The sequence below is a fragment of the Brachypodium distachyon genome, chromosome 3 (assembly GCF_000005505.3).
Source record: "Brachypodium distachyon strain Bd21 chromosome 3, Brachypodium_distachyon_v3.0, whole genome shotgun sequence".
In the NCBI taxonomy this organism is placed as follows: Eukaryota; Viridiplantae; Streptophyta; class Magnoliopsida; order Poales; family Poaceae; genus Brachypodium; species Brachypodium distachyon.
The window spans coordinates 5,470,816-5,488,014 of record NC_016133.3 but is presented as its reverse complement, the minus strand read 5'-3'; the positions used below and the strand labels follow the sequence as shown (position 1 = coordinate 5,488,014).

Genomic DNA, 17,199 nt, shown 5'->3' with positions numbered 1-17,199 from the left:
CTCTTTCCGTCCCATATTAAGCGACTTTCCATTACATGTATCTAGACGCATTTTAGGCATAGGTACATCCATATTTGGACAAATTTAAGTCGCTTAATATGGGACGGACAGAATACAACCAAGAGTTTGGATGTCAGTGCGGCTGCCCAAAATTGTTTAACTGATTTTCGATGTTGCAAAATGGGTGTTCATGTGCACATGTTTGCTTTCACACGTTGAAGTCTGATCGGAGTTGTCGTGTCATGAAGATGACTATGGTGTATGGTATGTGTCAGACGACTTAATATGCACCACGTCTTAGCTGCGGTGATGAACTCGATTGTCACAAGGTTTGTTGGTGCTTCACTCTTCAACGAGACAAGTCATTGGAATCGGAGTTGCTTTTTCATTTCTATGGTAACTGGTTCTAGTTTCTTGATTAACGCAATCCTCGTGCGGTGGATGCATGATTGATGCTTTTCCCTGGTGAAGTGGGAACCCCCCGTCACGAGGCGGTAGAGGACGACGAGACATTTGCCCGTGACTTTGATGGGGTAGATCTTCTAGGTGTCGTCGTTAGTTTTTTGCTATCAGAAACATGATGGTCGACCAACTTTAGTACAGTATATGCTAAAAAAACTCATTTTCAGCTTAGCATCGAAGCTTATTTTTCAACAATATCCTTAGGCTGTAAAATACGTCATGTACTCTCAAGCAGCGGTACGTTTTTTTCTCTCTAAAATACACCCAAGCAAGTGTATCATATACTTAAGGAGAATTCCGCGATGCGGTTACATACCCGTAGGCGCAAGTAAAGCGACTACTCTATTACATTCCACGAGGGATCCACTAGACTAGAAAGCGAAAAATCTACACTATGAAAAAGACCCGCGCTCGACCATGTCCTTCCTTCACTATCGATCATTTGTTGTATCGTTCTAGCACTCGGAATCGCTGCATCGAACATCACCAGTTCATGTGCTTCCAGAGACACCAGCAGATGAGAGTAATGTTAGTGTTAATGTTCCTCTTCTCTTTCTTGCCTTGCACCACAAGGCTCGTCCACCATTCAGCAAGAGAGGCTTGCGGAGTAGGGAGCCAACAAAGCCTGTTCCAGCCCCGCAGCGAGGTTGACCACACTTCCCGAGTCACGATGCAACCAAGAAGAAGATGGTCAATGGTCTCATCGCTTTGATCACACAAAGGACAGCGTGTCGGATGGGGTAAACCCCGCTTCGAGCCAACCACATGAAGGTCTTGCACTTAGTTGGCACCTTGAAGGACCAAACCTCAGTAGCCCCCGCGACAAGCACACGACCCCAGAAGAAAGCCGCGTACGCAGACGAGGCCTTGTAGGTCCCATTGCCGCTCCATTCCAACGGAAACGATCCTCATCTTCCGAAAAAATCATCTCAGCCACGCGGTCATGAACCACCAGAAGATCCACAAGCGCCTGAAAGGAGAGCTCCAGGTGGATGGCCCGAAGCCAACCATTGGCATCCAAAGCCTCGGCCACAGAAAGCCTGGATGCCCTACCCGAGATCTCCGATAGCAGTCGTATGTGATCTCCTAGCTGGAGTGTATGCAACTACATAATTTTTTTGGTATGTACTCCGTATTTATTTTTGTTGACAGAATTTATTATTTCTTTTTTACCAGTAAATTTATTATTCCTTTATTATTTGGTGGTTGGTACACCTTTTCTGGAGATGTAGAGTATGCAGTGCAGAAAACCGTTATCCTAGGAATACGCTTTCCCGTCAAGCTTACGGCCTAAATCTTTACGTTTTCGGACCCAGGAAACTACTAGAGCCTTGTTTTTATAGCCGTCAAGTCGATATTTTTACGCAACCAAACAGTAGGGACTAGGGAGCTTCTCTTGTTCCCTTCTTGCGACGGAAGCAAAAGTCGAACCAGGGACAGACAGACAGATCGCAGGAGGCGATGGCCGACGGAGAGGATGCCGCCGCCGCCCGCCGCCGCTCCGCGGTGTCCGAATACCGGAAGAAAATGCTTCTCTGCAGGGAGATCGAATCGCGCGTCGGAGTTGGTAAGGCGCCCTCCCCTCCCCACTCCGTTCGAATTCGATATGCGTTTCCGCTGCTAGATCGGGCGTCGAGGGTACAGGGCCTTGGACTGCGCTCCCGGTGGAGTAGATTCCGTTTCCCAGCGCTAATTTCCACTCTTGTAGTCTGGGCGCTGATTGCTTTGATTCGGATCTGAAAAGTTCTTCCAGCAAGTGCGATGCGAGGCTTAGGGTTTTGTTTTGGTCCGGGTAGTCAACCCCGTACAAAAATAGCATTTTGTTCTTCCGTCGTCAGGATGCGGAGTAATTAGTGGCCTTGAGTAGATATCCGCAGTTCCTTCTTTCCTATTCTTAGATAAGACTTAGGGTTTTGTTTTTAGTCTGGTTAGTCGACTCTGTAGAAAAATAATATTTTTATTCTCACCTGATCAGTATTGTTGAGTAATTAGTGGTCTTCAGTAGAGATTTCCGCAGTTCCGTCATTGTAGAATTAATCACCAATTCATTAGTTCACGTTGTTATTTGGGTGTCACTTTTGGTTTGAAGTGATATTTTGGGAGTCTTTAAGATTTGTGCCCGCGCATTTACCAGCCCATCTTCGCACTTTATCTGGGCATATTTCTGTAGATAATTTGGTATTGGGGTCCGAGACTTTCACGTAACGGAACCATTTTCGCAAGTTCAGCTTAGCATACAGCTCTTGATAGTCTGGGAGCAGTTCCAGTGGAATAGTTCGTGACGCGGCCTGTGGTAATATTTTGTATTTTCCTTCTGGTAGAAGGATAGTGTGAGGAACAATGGTGTAAAAATAGTTGATTTGTGTGCAGATTGCTCAAAGTGCACCAAATTTGAGTGTATATCTAATGGGGGGAAGTTGAATAGAGCACAGTTTGTCTATTTATCATAATCTTTCTTTACTTGGTTCAGTTAAAGATTCTTTTTTTTGCTCGCGTAGCTAGTTTTTTCTGTGCAGGCTTATATTTTGAGTTTATATTCGACGAACTGCCAAAAAACTCGAAGTCCCCCAAAATTGTCCTTTTTAGGGGGATTCTTAAGTTAAAATTTCCAACACACATATTTGCTTGTTTCCAAAAAGCATCCTTCCATTTTGATTAGCTTGATATTTCTTTTGACACATGGTTCATGTACGTGCAGCAAGGGAAAACCTTAAAAATGCTAAGAAAGACTTTGCAAAGACTGAAGATGACTTGAAGTCACTGCAAAGCGTTGGACAGATAATAGGAGAGGTTCTCCGCCCTCTTGACAATGAACGTTGTAAGTAAAGAGCCTTTCTTTTGTGTTTTGATCAGTATATTTGTATTTTTTTTTATAATGGACACTTGTCGACCTTTATAAAAGAGTCACTTGATCAGCTTTACTTTGCATTTCGCATGAAGCTGCCACGTGTAGTTTTTCTTTTCTTCTGTTAACAACTTAATACTGAAACACCTACGTTTTCAAGTTATTGTTAAGGCTAGCAGTGGTCCAAGATACGTTGTCGGGTGCCGGAGTAAAGTGGACAAGGAGAAGTTAACTTCTGGAACTCGTGTAGTGCTGGACATGACAACTTTGACAATCATGCGCACTCTGCCAAGGGAGGTATTAAACAGATCATCTTCTTCTTTTTGTTGCTGATTTTTTTATTCGCTGTTTAATCTTAGGATTCATTTGTTACATGTAGAATTGGAATCTGATGATGTGGAATGAAAAATTGATCTTTTCCTTCAGGTGGACCCTGTGGTGTATAACATGCTACATGAAGATCCGGGGAATGTCAGTTACTCTGCTGTAGGCGGTTTATCTGATCAAATTAGAGAGCTCAGGGAATCAATCGAGCTTCCTTTGATGAACCCGGAATTGTTTCTTAGGGTTGGAATTAAGCCTCCCAAGGTATATTTAAGAAAAAAAAGGTGTTTTGGTCCTGCTTTATTCAGATAAGTTTGATGAGATAAAAATATCACGTGATTTTGCAAGCCAGTTATCTTTGTTTTACTTGTCCAGGGCGTTCTACTCTACGGCCCACCAGGAACCGGGAAGACACTGTTAGCGAGGGCTATCGCCAGTAACATTGATGCTAACTTTCTGAAGGTGTGGTTTTCACCTAATTAATATTACTTGGTCTTTCTTGCCCATGAGTATTATCTTTACTCACATATTGGCTAAAAACAGATTGTATCAAGCGCTATTATTGACAAATACATTGGAGAAAGCGCTCGTCTAATTAGAGAAATGTTTGGCTATGCAAGGGATCACCAAGTAAGTATTGGTCTGGCCCCTTTTCCTTCTGCAAAGCTAATCAGGCTTAAACTAAATTTCACTTAATATGGAAGACACCACCACAAGGATGATGGAAAAATCTACATTATCTACAAGCTATGCATCTAGTGTTACTTGCACATAGAGATGTGAGCTGTTACTCGTAGTTCCTTTGACTAGATATTGGCATATTAAAACATCTTATCATATTACCACTCACATACTCTGGAGGATACTGTTTGGTTTCAGAACTAATAAAATTAAGCTCTATATTTGTATATCATTATCAGTTCTCACGAGAAGAAACATTCACTTGAAGCTGACACATTTATACAGTTTAATTGCTGCAGAGACAGTAGGAATGCATTTTCGAGATTGTTTCTTACATCAAAATTTAGCTTTATCACACCTCTCATAAAATTGTGTTATTTTCTTCAAATTGTTTCTTCTAGCCATGCATTATCTTCATGGATGAAATTGATGCAATTGGTGGGAGAAGATTTAGTGAGGGAACTAGTGCCGATCGTGAGATCCAGCGAACGCTGATGGAACTGCTCAATCAGTTAGATGGATTTGATGAGCTTGGCAAGGTAAATTCTTCCATCAAGTTTGGTTAAGTAGTATTTCTAGGTATTTAAATGCAAGTGATTTGATCCGAGTAATTTGCTTCCCTGCTTGTGTGTGATATGCATTCCATCATGTGACTTGCAATTGTAATATCACTTATACAAGATGAGCTTATCTGTTTAGTACTCCCTCTGTTTCATAAAGATTGGCACGGTTTTGAACTAGAGCTAGTTCAAAGCCACGCCAATCTTTATGGGACGGAGGGAGTAGTGTACTATGGAGCCAAGGCATCTTGAAATGAATTATATTGATTAAATTTACCGTCCCTTTTTTGCTCTGAAGAATTTTTTGCCCATTGCAACAATGACTCCCATATTATTCTGTTTTACTCCCTTTAGCATCCTTTTCTAGTACTACGTTTTGTTGTCGCCATACGAGTTCTGCTTGATATGGACAGTTTTGTTTAAACAGGTAAAGATGATCATGGCAACAAACAGACCTGATGTTCTTGACCCTGCGCTCCTTCGTCCCGGGCGTCTCGACAGAAAGATTGAGATTCCACTACCAAATGAGCAATCAAGGACAGAAGTTCTTAAAATTCATGCAGCTGGTATTGCCAAGCATGGGGAAATAGACTATGAAGCAGTCGTGAAATTGGCTGAAGTGAGTATATCTTATTATTATCACATTGATTCTTGTTGCGGTCCAAATTCTCAACTCATTTGGCTTTAGGGCTTCAATGGGGCTGATCTTCGCAATGTCTGCACCGAAGCTGGCATGGCTGCTATTCGTGCAGAGCGGGACTACGTGGTCCACGAGGACTTCATGAAGGTGCACTGTCTTACACTCTTCTATCTGATCATCAGTTGCTTAACAAACTGGAGTGGTACCTAGGCACTGACACCCATATTTTGTGTATTTCAGGCAGTCAGGAAACTGAACGATGCCAAGAAACTGGAATCCAGTGCCCACTACAGCGCGGACTTTGGCAAAGATTAAGGCACGGTAGTCACTGATAAACCAATCCTGCTGCAATGGAGATGCACTTTTTCTTGAACCATGCGGGAGTTCAGCTGCCATGTCGCAAAAGCATCAAGGAACCGGTTATTTACCTTGCAGCTTCAGGGCCACAAGCTGAAGCTGCCACTCTTCATGTGTGCAATCAAAGTCAAAAGAGAAACCATTCTACATTTTTACATCAGATGCTCTTTGCTTGTACGGTCACTCTTTCTTCTTTGGAGAGCTTCTATGCGACATAAGTCTTGTTAACTTTAGTTTGGGCTGTTCCATGTACTTTTAACAATGTGCTTGGTAAAAAGGCTATTTTCTGTTCACCTTAAATTGTGGTGTACCTTTCGTCTTCTGTACACCAATCTACCGAAACTAGGCAGATAGATATACTTCATTCCTGCTACAAAGATAGAGCAATAAACTGAAGCAAAATTTCTGTTCTTTCTCATGAACACAGCTTTTATCACATAAATAAATGTTCGCACAGCATTGGAGATAACTTGATACATCGCCATAGACGGGCGGCCTGGCCTGACCGACCTCTTGGCTGGGCCTGAGGTTCACTTTTGTGCCCGAAGCTCGGCTGAAAGCCTGAAAAAAGCCCGGAGTAATAAATATTTTTGAAAAACAGGAATAAAAACCGATTTTTAACCTGAACATGATTGAATTACTATTTTTTTAGTAAGACAAAGTCTGGTTTTCCGGGTTTCAGGCTGGGTCGGGTTTGGGGTTTCAGTGTCAGGCTTTGTGAAGCCTCGCCCAGGTTATGCCTTGGTCTACATGGCCAATGCATTAAAATTGTATCAGGTAAAAATCTGCATTTTATGAAAATCACCCTACACACCTCTAATCATGAGGGATTTTCATGAAATATGTTTAGCTATTAGAGGTTTCATCTTTTTTTTATCCATTTATTTGATATCTAATTACTAAAATTATAAGTTTTCACTAAACAGAGGTTGCTCGAGACGACAAATTTTTCATTGAATTCTGTCAGCCTAGATCACTAGTTACCCCTTTCAAATATTTTGGTTGGAATCCTAACTTGTCTCGCAGCCTCCAGTTTGCACAAACGGCGGTTTATTTTTGGCGGAAATCGTTATTTTTTTCCTCACAAGAAAAGAACGATATGTCTCCCGCCAAAAATTAACCGCTGCTTGTGTGACGACGTCCATACACATTCTTTGCATTATTAACAAGCATGATATACGAAGTGACGTTACCCGCGTGCAGAGTTAATGCAACGTTTAAGATAGAACTAGGAGACCGAAAATCACCGACTTTTGAAGATAGCCTTCGTATGCAAATACCCCCTTGGTTTCTAAATGTCTATACATTTAGGATTTTCTTAAATCAAACTTCATCAATTTTGACCAATCTTTAAGATAAAATTAACAAAATTTTAAGATAAAAATAACAAAATATGTAATACCAAACAAATACAATATGAAAACATACTTAATAATAGTTCTAATGATACTAGTTCGGTGTTGCATATGTTGATGTTTTTTTAACAAAGTTGGTCAAAAAATTTGTGACTATTTTTTTGACTAGATATTCAAAGTTTGACTTAAGACAACTCTAAATGTACACAAATTTAGAAACAAAGGAAGTAATCTTTCCAGGAATCCCCGTTCCAAACCCAGATCCGAGCATGTTCCCCAAATAGCAACGAGATGCTGATTTTATCAGTAACTTGCTTAATAGTTTATCCGAATTAGGGGGCAGTTATCCCTAACCAGAGGCAGCCCGAAAAGATCGGAGCAGCTCACACGTGTTGCGCAGGTGCCAAGCCCCGTCCGTAGATCAAACCGGCACGAGACTCCCGCACGAATCTCGAGGCCCCAAACCGCCACGAGACAAATGCCGCTCCAATTCAAACGGTCGCGGGCAACCCTCTCCTTCTCTCTCTCATCCAAATCCCCAATTCGACGGAGGAGGAAGCCACGAGATCGCCAATCCGCCATTGCTCTCCTCCCCCCGTCTTTGACCTCCCTATTCTCTCTCTTCTCCTCCTCCAAGGCCTCCTCCGGCAGCGGCCCCCGTGATGGGCGCGGTGTCGCGCCTGGAGCCGGGCCAGCGGAGCGCGCCGATGCGGCTGTGTGTGCACGTGCTGGAGGCGCGGGGGCTCCCGGCCATCTACCTCAACGGCTCCAGCGACCCCTACGTGCGGCTGCAGCTCGGGCGGCGGCGGGCCAAGACGACGGTGGTCAAGCGCAGCCTCAGCCCGCTGTGGGACGAGGAGTTCGGCTTCCTCGTCGCCGACGTCGCCGAGGAGCTCGTCGTCTCCGTGCTCAACGAGGACAGGTACTTCAGCACCGACTTCCTGGGCCGGGTCAAGGTGCCGCTCTCCGCCATCCTGGAGACGGAGGACCACTCGCTCGGCACCGCCTGGTACGAGCTCCAGCCCAAGACCAGGAAGTTCAGTAGGAAGAGGCGCGGTGCGTATATGCTCCCACCGAATTCGTTCATGCTTTACGTTTTTGCGAGCCTGCCCTTGTTTGTTTGCCTTCGATGTTCCGGAATCTGATGCGTTCGGTATCAGAAATTTAGGCAGGGGACATGTAGTTAAGCTATCAAATTGAGCGTAGAACTTTGATTTCTGGGCTAGCTGTTCAAATTGGCCACGCGGGATTTAGAAATAGGGACTTTCTCGGATAAAACTTTTGCAACATTTAGACGTATATGCCCTAGAAATTTACATAGGAAAAATGGAAGCTGATGAATTAAGCTCATGAAGATTTGTTCAGATGGCGTTTTCATAACACCTCAAGATAGTGTTGTCCATAGTCAAGTTTTTCTATTTTAAGAGTAATAATTCTTAATTAATTGAAATTTGTATCGGCTAAAACTTAACTGAATTTGTACACTCAAAGGCGTCGGTTATTATTCACAAAAAGCACCATTGCTAGGGTCAATTGAAACTCACTGGAACGTAAATGTAGCTCACACTGAAACTAAGAATTATTAATTTCATTTTTCAGGTGAAATTTGCCTGAGGATATACTTATCGGTCAGGGAAGGTCACTCGAATGAATCACAAAACATTCTGATGCAACTTATCAATGATACACCTTGCAGCTCAAGTAGGTCAATTGAAACTAGTGCCTCATCCTTATCAGCTGTCCCTAGCAGCCTGGGTCTCTCATCCTCTGCCAGCATGGATCACGCATTATACCGAAGTGGTGGGGATCAGTTGATCCAGAGAATCACAGACCAAAAAGGCACTAGCAGCATAGAGAGCCAACCCTGTGGCAGCACACAACAAGCTGTTCTTTTGGAACCTGAAGAAGATGATGCTGATGCTGCTAATGCATCATCAGTAGTGGAGGTCTTGTCTCGGTACTTCCGGAAAGGTGCTGATACTGCATCTTCTTTCACATCAGAACCTGAGCCCATGGATCACTTTCAAGAAACAGAAATTAATTCTGAATTTTGTGAAAATGGCAAGAACAGCACACCTGAGGTTGGTCTGCATGAGCTACTGAGAACTATGGAGTCTAAAGATCAAGGTTGTGGAATGCCAGGAAACTTGCCTGGTGGTATTCTAGTGGACCAATCTTACGCTATTGCGCCAACTGAATTGAATACCATGCTGTTTTCTGCAAATTCAGATTTCTGGCCAGCAGTTGCAGAAGTTCAAGGACTAAGTGGGCTTCAAAATGATCCATGGAAACTTGAGAATAGTGAGAATTGTTTGAAAAGAACATTAACTTACACAAAAGCTGCAAGTAAATTAGTTAAATCTGTTAAAGCTACAGAGGAGCAGACATACTTGAAGGCAGCTGGAAACTCGTTTGCTGTCCTTTCTTGTGTTAGCACTCCTGATGTTCCCTGTGGTAATTGTTTCAAGGTGGAGATATTGTACTGTATCATACCAGGTCCCCAGTTGCCATCTAAAGAACAAACCTCACAACTTACAATAAGTTGGCGTCTGAACTTTGTTCAGAGTACAATGTTGAAAGGAATGATCGAGAATGGGGCAAAACAAGGCCTCAGAGAAGGATATGCACAGTTTACTGAAGTGCTTTCCCAGAAAATTAAAGTTGTTGAGCTTGATGATGCTAACTCAAGCAAAGACAAGATTCTAGCTTCACTGCAGACACATGATCAATCAAACTGGAAGCTGGTAGCTCGTTTCCTTGGGAGTTTTGCATTCATATTCTCTTTCACTGTAGCAGTGTATGGCATTGCACATCTTCGTCTGGCAAAGTCCAATAATATGGGGCTTGAATATTTTGGTATTGACCTGCCAGATTCTATTGGGGAGGTTGTATTTTGTGCTATTTTGATCCTTCAGGGGCAGAATATCTTCAAAGTGGGTCGACGTTTTTTGCATGCCTGGAAACAACGTGGTAATTATTTCTCTTTGTTACAAAAGCAGTGCATATGTATTTATGTTTTGATAGATGCACTTTCCTACCCAGGATGATGTGAATATTATGTTTCCTTCGAATTTCACTACTTTCCCTATCCATCTCTACGACTCTACCTACTCTTTCACATAATTACTTTAGGTTTGGAGATCGTTATAAAGCACAGTTTATCCATCTTAAGAACTATACTACTCTCATTCCCTTCACTGCTACTCTAAATTCTCTACTCCTTTCCTTTGGGGATAAACAATAAGCACATGCACACCTTTTTGTTCTTTGAATATTAGGCAGTGATCATGGGGTCAAAGCTCATGGTGATGGTTGGTTGCTGACTGTTGCGCTTATTGAGGGAAGTGGAATAGTAGGTGCAGGCACGCCTGGGTTGCCTGACCCTTATGTAGTTTTTATGTGTAATGGAAAGAGAAAAACTAGCTCAGTTAAATTCCGGACATCAGAGCCAAAATGGAATGGTACGTTTCTTTTTTCATTTTCATCCTTATGACCTTGTCAGAGCATTTGCTGATACTTGATATTTTCAACTGTCTAGAGATATTTGAATTTGATGCGATGGATGATCCTCCATCAAGGTTGGACGTGGTTGTGCATGATTCAGATGGACCGTCTGATGAAACTACCATTGGTCGCACAGAAGTAAATTTTGTCAAAAACAATTTGACAGATTTGGGTGACATGTGGCTTCCACTCGATGGAAGGTTTGCCCAAGGATCTGAGCCCAAGTTACATGTAAGAATCTTCTTGAACAACTCGCGGGGGACTGAAGTTGTTATGAATTATCTGGAAAAGATGGGGAAAGAAGTTGGTAAGAAGGTATGAGTTAGCCAGCATTTGATTTTAATGCCATTTTCAGCACAAGGCATTTACTGAAGTTGCATATGACTGAATGTTCAGATGCATTTGCGGTCTGCCCAGACAAATTCATCATTTTGTAAGCTCTTTAGCCTCCCCACAGAAGAATTTCTTATCGATGATTTCACCTGTCACCTGAAAAGGAAAATGCCACTTCAGGTAATTAGAGTTCACTGTTTCTTTATTATATTGAGTTGGCGTTGAATTATTTCTTCACGTGTACAAGTGATGTGGTGTTCTGCCCATAACTGCTGAATTTCGTCTTGTAATACCTGATACATGCCTTTTGAGTATCTTTTCTCCTTTAAGTTTTAATTCCAGTATACAGCTATAGCCTAGCGTATATGAAATCAATAGTTACTGCCTTCAACGCAGTACATGCAAAATTTGGTTCAGTAGAGCCTTATTTCGTTCCATAAAGGAGAAGGGGAAAATGCATACCATGGTTCATGGCGAATCAGTGTCACTGCCATGCGATTGTTAATGACCTATTGCACACTAGAAGTGCCCACAATCTATGACTCATTTGTTGCTATCTTTCTGCATCAATGTTTTAGGTAAAATCAATCAAGAACTGAAATTGTTAGTGTTTTTCGCAGGGCCGCCTCTTTCTTTCACCAAGGATAATTGGATTTTATTCCAATATCTTTGGGCGGAAAACCAAGTTTTTCTTTCTTTGGGAAGACATTGATGATATCCAGGTTGTTCCACCTTCACTATCAACAGTTGGGAGTCCATCCTTGATGATCATCCTCCAGAAGGACAGAGGTCTAGAAGCTAGGCATGGCGCCAAAACACAGGATCCTCAAGGAAGACTGAAGTTCCATTTCCAAACATTTGTTTCCTTCAATGATGCTCATAGGTGCTTCTCCTTCCACCATTTTTACTTCTTTTGGATCTGCCAAATTCCGTGAGATAGTGAACCCTAAATACATTTTAAATTTAGATGATTACATGCTAATAGTTTGATTATTACTTCAAGTAGGGACTACCACTCCGCAAAAAAAGTAGGGATTTCCACAAATGCTTTAGGGAGTCTGGTATGTTGAACTCCTGACGAAGTGTTCCCAAAATCACCTATCCAACATACATCAAAATAACATACAAAACAAATCCTAAAAAAAGATGTCACAAAAAAGAAATTTGGAATAATTTCATTATGTAGTTTCGAATATTACTGTACAGTTGGTGCTGCCTTCTGGTCCAACATGATTTAACAGCCTACAATCCAAAATCAAATACCGAGTCCCCTTCTGTATAAAGCCCGTTAAATTTTCTTCTCATATTGATTTTCATAGTCTTTCATTTTGGGAGTCACCTTCTTAAAAACAAACCAAAGTTAGGTCATCTATAGTATTTCTTTTTAAAGTAAAATTGCTCATGTCTCAAGCTTTTGCACGTTATTTGCATATCCGAAGCCCAACACAGGGCTACGCCTCCTAGCAGTAACTGCCTGCTAGAGTTTCCCTGACTGTTTGAGACAAATGAGCATATTGTCTGAAGCAGATTGGTGACTGTTTGATTAACAATTTACATTTGTAAACGAAGTGGTTAAACTGCACATTTTGTTACCATTTCCCAGTTCCCACTGGAAGGGAAAGGGTCTACCTAGGGTAAGGATTGTTCTGTAGACCTTGGTTTGTACGTTGCATGACCACATAGGCACATATTCTTGTCCATCAGCCAGTCAGATGCTTTTTGATTGGGGTTGTATGCATGATCTTGGTGCACAAGCCAGAAGAATAATAAATCTTCCTCTTCCAAAAAAAAAGCCTCTTGATTCCTTGGTGAAGGCATTTTAAGTTATCTCTAAACCTTTACATGCCATGCAAGTTTCCATGATTGGAGAATCCTCTCAAATGTTGTTATACAAAGCTACTTTTTGTATCCATGATTGGAGAAATATTTGAGAGAAGGAACTTTGTAGGTCCATTTAGAAATGTAGGTAGTTGTGACTTTTTGCAGTCTCCAATGCTAGATTTTGACTGCCATTTCTGACCATGACATGGTATGAAAAGACAAAGCTAGAATGGAAAACATAATACAGGATTTTGCAAGACAAATCATTCACACAGTGAATCTTTGTATCTTCACACATATCAGTAGTTGAAGTTTCAAAAAGGTTGACTGCATGCTTCTGACGACAATCTAAATTTCTGGATGGAGAGAGTAATTGGTATGAGGTCATCCTAGGTACATTTTCATTGAACAAAAATACTGGAGGCAAATAATTATACGTTTCCTTTTATTAGAACTATTACTAATTTTTATTGAACGAAAAATACTGCACACAAACAAATAATACCTTGAGCTAAACATCAACTTGACTCCCATTCTTCAATTACAATTCGCCATGAGCTTCTCTTATCAAATGATTGATGATATATCAAGCTGATATCTGGCAGAATTATTATGGCACTCTGGAAAATGCGGTTATCAGGCCTAGAACAAAAGGGAGAGGTGAATGACAAAGAACCTGAACCGAAACAGCTCGCCTCTGACGAAGGTTCTCTGTTGGGCAACGAAGACGTAAAAATGACAGAAGTCTACACAGCAGTTCTTTCGGTCGATGTGAGTCTTGCTCTCCTGTCAATAAACTCATGTCTGGAACCTTGTATAATCACTTGCGGAAACATCTGTTTAAATTTCTTGAATTATGTATTCACAGGTGAATGCCTTGATGGAGATGTTCTCTGGAGGTCCATTGGAGCAGAAGGTGATGCAGAAAGCTGGTTGTGCTGACTATTCACCAACAGAATGGGAACCGGTAAACCGAAACATATACCAACGACAGATCAGCTTTAGATTTGACAAAAGTTCATCCAAATATGGAGGAGAAGCAACAACCACACAACAAAAATATAACTTACAGAATAGAGAGGGGTGGGTCCTTGAGGAGGTGATGACCCTCCAAGGCGTCCTACATGAAGATTACACGAGTGTGAGAATACCTATATAACCAATGCCGAGTCTGATGAAATGCTTCCATGTTTAACCTCAAATCACAGGATCATGACATTTTTTTTCTCTTTCAAAATTGCAGATCCAGCTCAAGTACCATATGATGAGCACGGCCTTGAAACCAAACTCCTGCAGCATTCAGGTAATGCTAGGGATTGTCTGGTTGAAGGGCACTAGGCATCAAAAGAAGGCCACGAAGAATGTCATGTCAAATTCTGCCAACAGGCTGAAGGAGATGTTCCTGGAAGTGGAAAAGGAGCTTACATCAAGAAAAGGTATCCCCTTCAGCACACTAGATCGATTCCGCCCTGCAGCAAATTGGTGAGATGAACCTGGGCTCAGTTTGACAGAAATGCTTCTGCTCTGATGAAAACTAATGTGATTGACTTCATTGCTGACTGTACTTCTTCGAATGCTGTTCCAGGTGGGGGTTAACATTGATGCAAGAGAACCGAGTAGATTGATGATTTTACTGTCCAACTAGATTAAGAGAAGACACGGAAGTTTGGCTCCTGTCGAGATGATCATTAGCTCGGAGCATCAGCACCGTTGCCTGCTTGACCTCTGGCTGCCGGCCCAGTTTTTCCACAGATGACCAGCGTATGTGAATAGATGATAGCCACAGATATGCTTCTCCTCAAACATCTGATTAATCCAATATTGCCTTGACAGGAACTCAAACAGAAATGTATATACACAATCAAAATTATACCACAAGATTACAGAAATCGAATATAGTATTTTCACCCGAGCCTTGTGATGTTACCGACCATCTAATGTGCTTGCCACAACTGTACTCTGTACATCCACGCCGGTCATTATTACTGTACAGAGCTTAGGGAATTTACAATTTTACATGTACACCGAGATGTACCAGATGGTTAGTGTGACATCAAGCTGAGAGCACACAGATAATACCAATTGAGCGATCATTTCAATGAGGGAACTGCTGGAAACTGAATCCTCCAATGTTGCTACTTGCCAATCGTTTAAATTAGCACTATTGCCAAATGGGAATGTCTACATGAATCATATAAACATGTGGCACAAACAGCACGAAACTCCAGGGCAGAGAGAAACAAAAAGAATGATGTTTATTTTTAGAGGATCACACAGGCATTTCAGCAAAGAAGTTTTTGGCCATCCAACCTTCTGATTCTGGCTCAAATGCCAATTACAAAGCCAAAGAAAAATTCAAAATGCCACTCAGAACATGGGTGTTACCATTTCGGTTCATCCACACATGAATGGTCTACAAAGCTACTGCAGCAGATTCTTCCAGCTTTTTCTTATAGAAGAGATTGAGAACATCTGCGTGGTTTCGGACACTTCCAGGAGATACAGAGAGTAGCTGTTGCGCAATTTCATGCCTCCCCTCTCTGAAGAAACCTTGAAACATGCGCATGTAAACTGTTCTTGATGGGAACTCCTTTGAAGACATTGCCTTTAGCAGACCCAGGGCATCCTCCACGGTCCCGGACTTCGAAATGTGTGCAAGAAATGGGTCAATAAAAGGAGGAAAGCCATTATCTTTCATTAAACCTAGCACGTCAAATGCTTCTTTCAGATGGCCTTGGCGGATCAACTTGTGGATCAAATACTTGTAGGTAGTTTGCCAAGGAACCACAGCCTTTTCTGACACCAGGTTCTTCAGAACTTTGAATGCTTCCTTTGCTTCTTTCTTCTTGCATAGTCCATAAACAAGCACCTCAAGGGCACAACCAACCTGATTGCCGCTTCTTCTTTCCAGCATTTCAGGGAAGCATGAAACTGCCATATCAACATCATTGCCAAGAGAATACTTCTGAACTAAAGCAGCCCATACACGTGGATCCAACTTATACCCTGATTTTTCCACACGAGCCAAATGTTCGCGTGCTTTTTCCAGTTCCCCAGCATCACACATTGCAAGAACAGCTTTCCCATGCACAGCGCTATCTGGTGCAAAACCACCTTCCTCCATGGCCTTCAACACCCTACCACTCTCCCCGAGCTTCCCAACACTTCTCAATGACTTGATGACAGCATCAAATACAGAACACTTCACCTCATTCCCCGCCTTCTGATAGATCCGTACAACTCTCATCAACAACTTCAGATCCATATCCTCACTCACGACAAGCTTCTTCAATAAGAACAAGAAGTCCTCAGTCGATGGCTTCTCCGTCCCTCCCATCGCGAACCGGAACAAGTCCACCGCATCAAAAACCATCTTCCTCTTGAGGAATCTATCAACGAGAGTGACATACACCTCCTTATCCATCCCAAGCTTCTTACTACTCATCTTCTGCAGGACCTCCCGAAACTCCTCGATGCAATCCTCCCGGCCAATGATCTTTGCCAACGCATTGTAAACCTTTCCCCAACCGATCCCTGCCCCAGCCGTCTGCTCCACCCACGCAAAGAACACCATCGCCTGCCGTGGGAACTGCCCAACCTTCTCCACCACCGATGCCACCAGCTCATCAGTCACCTCAACGCCTAACTCATTCAACTTGTCCAGCTTGGATGACTCGTCGGCATCTGACCGGAGAATCTTGCACGCCTCTGCCGCGGCGGCGTTCCTGGCGTGCGCGGCAAAGGCCGCCCGGATCATGTCGGCGTCCTTGGCCATGTTCTTAGAGCGAAAGCTCTCCGTGGCGGCCTCGAGGGTGGTCTTCGAGACGCCGTAGCCCTTGGACCGCATCGAGGAGACGAGTGACCAGAAGTGGTCGGCGTCGCCGTTGGCGGCCGCGAGCTGCAGCATGGAGTTGAAGCACTTGGAGTTGAGTACGGCGGCTTTGGGGTGGGAGGCGGCCCAGGAGAAGAAGCTGGAGGCGGCGGGGTAGTTGGAGGCGAGGTCCGGGTGGACAAGGAGGGCGGGGATCGTGTTGGGGTGGGAGAGGTCGAGGCCGGCTGACTGGATCGCCGCGGCGGGATCCGCGGGCGGGGATGGCTGTGAGAAGATGGCGGCGATGGAAGATCCGGACATTGGGCGGCAGTGGGGGAGGAGGGAGGGGAGGCGACGGCGGAGGTCGCCGGAGTTGAGGACGGCGCGGAGCATGGTGGTGGCGGCGGCGGCGCAGGAGGAGGGAAGAGGGTTTGGAAATGAAATGGGGGTTTAGGGTTGGCCCATTTCCGGTTTGGGCGTTTGTGACGGAGAACAAGGATGGGCTT

The 17,199-nt window shown here is 43.2% G+C and overlaps 3 protein-coding genes and 1 long non-coding RNA gene across 5 annotated transcripts; 2 read left to right on the top strand and 2 right to left on the bottom strand.

Annotated features, from left to right (window-relative positions):
* Positions 1 to 1,812: 1,812 nt before the first annotated feature.
* LOC100843882 (26S proteasome regulatory subunit S10B homolog B) lies at positions 1,813 to 6,169 on the top strand. The gene is made up of 10 exons (XM_003571328.4): positions 1,813 to 2,029; positions 3,161 to 3,280; positions 3,468 to 3,604; positions 3,734 to 3,895; positions 4,007 to 4,093; positions 4,175 to 4,261; positions 4,714 to 4,851; positions 5,300 to 5,491; positions 5,561 to 5,659; positions 5,753 to 6,169. The coding sequence occupies exons 1-10, from the start codon at positions 1,924 to 1,926 to the stop codon at positions 5,825 to 5,827; spliced, it is 1,203 nt and encodes a 400-aa protein (XP_003571376.1). The 5' UTR covers positions 1,813 to 1,923; the 3' UTR covers positions 5,828 to 6,169.
* A 1,605-nt stretch (positions 6,170 to 7,774) lies between these two features.
* On the top strand, positions 7,775 to 14,794 carry LOC100827787 (C2 and GRAM domain-containing protein At1g03370). Of its 2 annotated transcripts, none has more exons than XM_010235692.3 (10): positions 7,775 to 8,280; positions 8,824 to 10,194; positions 10,503 to 10,685; positions 10,763 to 11,043; positions 11,125 to 11,241; positions 11,682 to 11,944; positions 13,488 to 13,653; positions 13,751 to 14,023; positions 14,126 to 14,318; positions 14,468 to 14,794. In XM_010235692.3, exons 1-10 carry the CDS (start codon positions 7,887 to 7,889, stop codon positions 14,476 to 14,478), a joined length of 3,252 nt encoding a protein of 1,083 aa, XP_010233994.1. In that variant the 5' UTR covers positions 7,775 to 7,886; the 3' UTR covers positions 14,479 to 14,794. The 2 variants fall into 2 exon arrangements, with proteins under 2 accessions (XP_010233994.1, XP_003571080.1); XM_003571032.4 differs by having other exon boundaries at positions 14,126 to 14,364.
* LOC112271775 lies at positions 13,195 to 14,132 on the bottom strand. The gene is made up of 2 exons (XR_002965172.1): positions 13,953 to 14,132; positions 13,195 to 13,824 (listed from the first exon to the last, which is right to left on the bottom strand). It is a non-coding gene; the product is annotated as an uncharacterized LOC112271775 (long non-coding RNA).
* Positions 14,795 to 15,114: 320 nt separating the features above from the next.
* LOC104583456 (pentatricopeptide repeat-containing protein At3g02490, mitochondrial) lies at positions 15,115 to 17,199 on the bottom strand. Its single transcript, XM_010235691.3, has one exon. It carries the CDS (start codon positions 17,084 to 17,086, stop codon positions 15,296 to 15,298), a length of 1,791 nt encoding a protein of 596 aa, XP_010233993.1. The 5' UTR covers positions 17,087 to 17,199; the 3' UTR covers positions 15,115 to 15,295.

Bases quoted from the DNA above. Each gene is read 5' to 3' on its own strand.
- LOC100827787 (XM_003571032.4), top strand. From the start codon at position 7,887: ATGGGCGCGGTGTCGCGCCTGGAGCCGGGCCAGCGGAGCGCGCCGATG. The intron at 10,686-10,762 runs GTACGTTTCTTT...TCAACTGTCTAG, and splicing joins ATCAGAGCCAAAATGGAATG to AGATATTTGAATTTGATGCG. The intron at 14,024-14,125 runs GTGAGAATACCT...TCAAAATTGCAG, and splicing joins TACATGAAGATTACACGAGT to ATCCAGCTCAAGTACCATAT.
- LOC100843882 (XM_003571328.4), top strand. From the start codon at position 1,924: ATGGCCGACGGAGAGGATGCCGCCGCCGCCCGCCGCCGCTCCGCGGTG. The intron at 2,030-3,160 runs GTAAGGCGCCCT...ATGTACGTGCAG, and splicing joins CGAATCGCGCGTCGGAGTTG to CAAGGGAAAACCTTAAAAAT. The intron at 3,281-3,467 runs GTAAGTAAAGAG...TACGTTTTCAAG, and splicing joins CCCTCTTGACAATGAACGTT to TTATTGTTAAGGCTAGCAGT.
- LOC104583456 (XM_010235691.3), bottom strand. From the start codon at position 17,086: ATGCTCCGCGCCGTCCTCAACTCCGGCGACCTCCGCCGTCGCCTCCCC.